This window comes from Propithecus coquereli, unplaced genomic scaffold (assembly GCF_000956105.1).
Source record: "Propithecus coquereli isolate 6110/MARCELLA unplaced genomic scaffold, Pcoq_1.0 Scaffold665, whole genome shotgun sequence".
In the NCBI taxonomy this organism is placed as follows: Eukaryota; Metazoa; Chordata; class Mammalia; order Primates; family Indriidae; genus Propithecus; species Propithecus coquereli.
Genome location: NW_012152674.1, coordinates 33,564 through 38,966, shown reverse-complemented (window position 1 = coordinate 38,966; position 5,403 = coordinate 33,564). Strand labels below are relative to the sequence as shown.

Sequence of the window (5,403 nt, the reverse complement as noted above, 5' to 3'; positions counted from 1 at the left end):
TCTTTTCACTGCTTATTGGCTATTTGTATGTCTTCTTTGGAGAAATGTTTATTCAAGTCCTTTGCATATTTTTAAATGGAGTTATTTTCCTTTTTATTGTTGAGTTGTAAGAGTTTATGAGATTTTGCATTTGAGAATACCAATGCCCAATCAAAATTGGGCCTAGATTATAAAAGCAAGATCAAAGAATCCTGGGTGAGAAATGGCACCTGGCTCCAAGTTCTCGACCTGTCAGTGGCCATGTGGGCAACCTTGATTAGTTGCCTTCTTTGCAATTCAATGTTTTCATCTTAAATTCTGTGGCTGTGGTGGCAGTTGAGGTACATTGTTGTTCCCTAGGTGAGATGCCTGTCCTTTACTCTTCATAGAATTTGGAGACAGAAAGGTCTCAGGAGTAACTCAAGGTTGCACCTGCCTGTCAGGTACCTCAAGAGTCCAGTCACCTTTACTGAGGGCTTCTGAGATGCATTGACTTCTCCAGGCCCTCCTATTGGTGCTGTGTTTACATGACTCTTCCCTATTCCCGTCTCCTAGGCTCAAAATGTTCCTGTTTTTTGTTGCAGATACCAGAAAAGTCCACACTGCCCCTGCACGAACCTTGTTCCTGCTGCGCCCCCTGCCCATTCTATTGGTGACAGGTGGCGGGTACACAGGGTACCGGCAGTATGAGAAGTACAAAGAGCGAGAGCTGGAGAAGTTGGGACTGGAGATTCCACCCAAACTCGCTGGTCACTGGGAGGTAGGAATAAGGTGCAGCTGCCTTGGGTTCTCACCCAGCACAGCTGTCTGTCGCTTTTCAAGTTGCCTCAAAGTTGAAATGTTTGAACAAGTCAGATATGCTTTCTTGGAGCTCATGTCTCCAGTGGGTTTTGGCCAGATATAGGAGTAATACCTTTGGGGGTCACATCAAGCTTCTCTTCTGTCCCAAAATCTACCCTGATCTCCCCAAAGGCTCTGAGAAGAAATTTCCTGCTGTTGAAATCTGAGAGTTCATGCCCTGTATTGTGCTGACATCCTGGCTGTTCTGCTGTTCCTGCCCCTCTCAGTCTGTGAAGGGCTGAAACTGTTGGATTTTTGTGATGTGGATTAGTTCTCACCAGGAACCAGATTGAAATAATCAAATTTCTTTATTGTTATTGCTCTAAATGCTCCCCACACCCCAATCATACTCACACAATGGGGATAGCCTGCATTGTTGTGGAACCATGCATGAAAATAATGAAACGCCTTGTTCATTTGTGCTTCCTGGGGTCCAGGACAAAGCCTGACTCAGAGGAGATATTCAGTAAATATTGAAATTGAATATAAAGGCATATGTTTAAAAGTTGCCTTCTGTTCAGCTATAATTCATTTGTTCAGCTATTGAACAAATGAAAAATCTGAAATGTCAGAAATAGCCTGGGCAAAAGAGGGGGTGGAAGTTGAGGCTTTATGATACTTGCAATGGAATGGTGCATTTGGATCTGCTCGTGATCCATTTTGTTAATCCAGCTCAGTTGAATCCAGTCTAGTAGGACACATGGTGACCAGGGTATCGGGGTCTTTAGTTACTGTGTGAACTTGGACATGTCACTTTCTGTCTGGTCGTTTGTGTCTTTAACTGTAAAACAGCAGGTTGGATTGGAACACAACTGAGATCCCTTCCAACTCTAACATCATTTTATCTAGGAATCTTTGCTGCCGCTGGCATTACATGCTGCATTGTAGGCTCCCTTCCAAAATCCTTTTTCGACTTTTGTTTTTGATCATTTTCCTCCAGTAAAATCCAATATAAGGATTTCACTTGATTTCTGACAGTCCTGTAAAACAGTGTCTTAGTCAACCGGCCGTACAGATCCAGATGTTACCCCAAAAGATACCTGTCTGCCGTCCGTCCCCTGTGCCCATGTGCCTACCCTTTGGCCTGTTCATATGCCTTGGACTTTATAATAACCTACCTCAGACCAAAAAAAAAGTTTTCTGGTAGTATATAACAAAACTCTTTTGGTGAAGGGAGTTGTGTTAGTATGTGAGTCACACTTTCAAAGTATGCTACATTCTGTTTTCCATGGCATTGGTGGTTTCCCCTGTAAACATATCTTTCTCCATTAGATTAGTGAAGTACGCATAAGTGAAGCACGAGACTGTGATTGTTTGACCCCGCTCAAGTGTCAGGCCCAAGCTGGCTTCTTCCTGATCCTAGGCATTTGTCAGGCTGACTCACCCTGTGACGAGCGTGCATGCCTTCAGGAAATTCCCACCCATTTCAAAGGTATCCCAAGAGAATGTAAATTTGGAAGAAATCTGCCACTTCCAAAATAGTAAAAGACCAGTGCCAGTAGTTTTTTAGCATCTACTATTTGTATAGTTGGGATTACTGCCATACATAAGTTTCATACCTGAAAGATGATTGTAGAGAGGGTGGGTTGATGAGCTCTTAAGTTCTAGGGCCTGGACAGTAACAGGACTCTGGAGTGGGGTGGCCCAGTGCCGTGTGACATCTCAGAGCACCTATTGGCAGAGAACTTATTAGATACTGTTCTTTTGTTTGAGTAAAATGGCCACAGGACCACACTTGGATTTTCAAGTAGGACTCTAACATTTCATTTTATGAAGGGGAAATGGTCTGGACTCAGAGTTAACATTATAGGTGGAGTATCTCCTATCCAAAATGCTTCTGATCCCACGCATTTTGGATTTCGAATTTTTTGGATTTTGAAATATTTGCATGTACATGTTGGGATACCTTGGGAAGGGACCCAAGTCTAAACACAAAATTCATTTAGTCTTATGAACACCTAATACACATAGTCTGAAGGCAACCTTACACATATTTTTAATAATTTTGTGCATGAAGCAAAGTTTTGACGTGTTTTGACTGCAACCCATTATGTGAGGTCAGGTGTAGAATTTTCCACTTGTGGCATTATGTCGGTGCTCAAAAAGTTTTGGATTTTGGAGCATTTTAGGTTCGAGATGTTCAGATTAGGGATGCTCAACCTGTGTAAGAGCTCAGGAGAGGCAGCAGGTGAGCTGTGATCCTGAACTGGCAGTCAGGGGCTGGGTCCCAGTCCCACCTCTGGCCCTATCTAATTGTTGTCATTGCAAATGAAAAATGACAGATTTTCCAAATCTAGCTGATCATCAGAATTGTTGGGGAGCTTTAAAAATGATGAATTCTTTTGTTTCACTCCTGGAAATTTAGAAAATGTGGGAAGGCTCAAGACCTGTGGTTTTCGGAAACCCTCTAGTCATTCTGATGACAGGCCAGATTTAGGAACCACGGGCAGCTGTAAGGTTCCCTTCAGGGCTCCAGTGTTAAGTGGCAAATGAAATTTGTGGTGATGATTTTGCTGAAATATAATCCCTTAATATCCCTGAGAACAAGTCTGGCATCTCAAGAGCTGAGAGAGAAGATAGGCTGATAGTTAATGTTGAAATGAGCCCCTGGGATCAGTGGCACAGTTGAGGCAATAGGATGATACTGTTTTACCAAAAATCGTGTCTTCTGGTTTTCCAGGAGATAGACATGAGACAGGGTGCACACATAAAACATTCCTGTTAGCTCCTGTCGATTGCCAGCAGGGAGCCTTCGTTCCCCTTTACCACGTTGTAAATTTCTCTCGTGCCAGGAAAGCGTTTGGTTATCCCTCTGTATGGGAAATCTTAACAGCGTGGTTGTAATGCCTTATGTTTGAACAGCACCTAACAGCTTTTCTAAACTTTTCCAATTAATTATTTTGTTAAGATTTTATAGCAGCTCACTGAAGTGGGCAGTGCAGATGTTATAGATATTTTTTAAAATTTTAATTTAAATTTTTTTTAGAGACAGGGTCTTGCTCTGTCACCCAGACTGAAATGCAGTGGCATGATCATAACTCACTGTAGCCTTGAACTCCTGGGCTCAAGTGATCCTCCTGTCTCAGCCTCCCAAAGTAGCTGGGATTACAGGTGTGAGCTATCACACCCAACCTAAATTTAATTTAATTTTTTAAGAGATGGAGTCTCTCACTATGTTGCCTGGGCAGGACTGCAGTGGCTATTCACAGGTTCAATCACAGCTCACTGCAGCCTTGAACTCCTGGACTCAAGCAATCTTTCCTCCTCAACCTCCTGAATGGCTGGGATGAAATGTGTGTGCCATCATGCCTGGCAAGGTTGGAGCCATTTTATAAATGGAAAAAACTAATTGGTAGCAGAGTGGGTTCCAGAACCAAGATCTGGTGACACCAAATCCCATACTCTTTCAACAGTACCATGTTGCTACCGAAAGATGTTAGTGAAGAGGTTCGACAGCGTTAACCAGAAATGGAGGCAGGCTGCCCACTCACCGGGGCGTGCTGTGTAATTGAAATACCTCCTTTCTATGAGGACTATGGTTGTTTAAAATGTGAGGTGAATTTGAGCGTACTGGCTTGAAGAGTTGTCTGTGATAACGCAGATGAACATTTACGTGAGGCCCCCTCCTCCAGCACTGTGTTACTGAAGAATTTATACTCGTATCTTTTCTTTATTTAAATAGGATTTCTTGGTGGTGTTTTTTTTTTTTTTTTGGTAACAGTGTGAAATAACCCATAACTCCAAAATCCATGCCACCTCACTCACTACAAGCTGTGCAGAGAGGGCGGCGGGGAGGAGGGAGCACTGGACATGCATAAGGGGACTTGGGCTCTGGGCAGCTGCGTGACCTTGGGTGCATTGTTTCACCTTTCTGGGTTATATTTTCACACATGTAGGAACTCTTGCTAAGATATTTGCCTGCTCTATAATTCGTGCTCTTTTTACGGTAGGAAAAAAAAAGTCCATGCAGTCAACTGAATAGAAATGAAACCTATGTCTTTACTGTTAGGGGATTAACAGAATTTTTCTTTGGCAACAAAGTAACCTGTAGCAGAGCTTTAGTTCCCTCGTTTTTTGAGGAGGGTATTCTGAAGGCCCTGGCAGCTTTCAGAAGCATCCAGTTTCCAGCATCTCCACGTTCTCTTCTCTGTATAGGGTATCACTTCTCTCAAGGTGAGAATAGCTTGGTCCTTTTCTAATTTTCAGAAAGTGTTGCAAAATATGAAGACAAAAACAATGACCCATAACTGTACAACCCACAGGAAATAACAGTTAACATTTTGGTGAATGTAGCCCTTGCAGGTTTTGGTTATGTTTAGGAATATTAATTTAATTTTAATTTTTAATGAAATAATGGCTTTTAAAAGTTTACGTAAAAATTAGTCATGTTAAAATTCAAATAGTCAAGAAGGGCTTGTATAAAAATAAGTCTTTGACCCTCTGTCCCAGCTACTAATCCCATTCCCACTCCAGAAACAAGCATTTTTAGTATTTCTTATATATCTTTACAGAAAATCTCTCTCCATACTTAACATGTTTTTTGGTTGTTCAAAGTTGATTTGATTTTTTTTTTTTTTTTTTTTT

At 41.9% G+C, this 5,403-nt stretch overlaps 1 protein-coding gene across 1 annotated transcript in view; it reads left to right on the top strand.

Annotated features, from left to right (window-relative positions):
* Positions 1-5,403, top strand: part of LOC105823287 (phosphatidylserine decarboxylase proenzyme) — a 41,977-nt gene that overhangs the window by 10,720 nt on the left and 25,854 nt on the right. Inside the window, exon 3 of the mRNA XM_012660432.1 lies at positions 564-739. Within this exon, the coding sequence (XP_012515886.1) occupies positions 564-739 (176 nt within the window). The remainder of the gene's footprint in view (positions 1-563; positions 740-5,403) is intronic.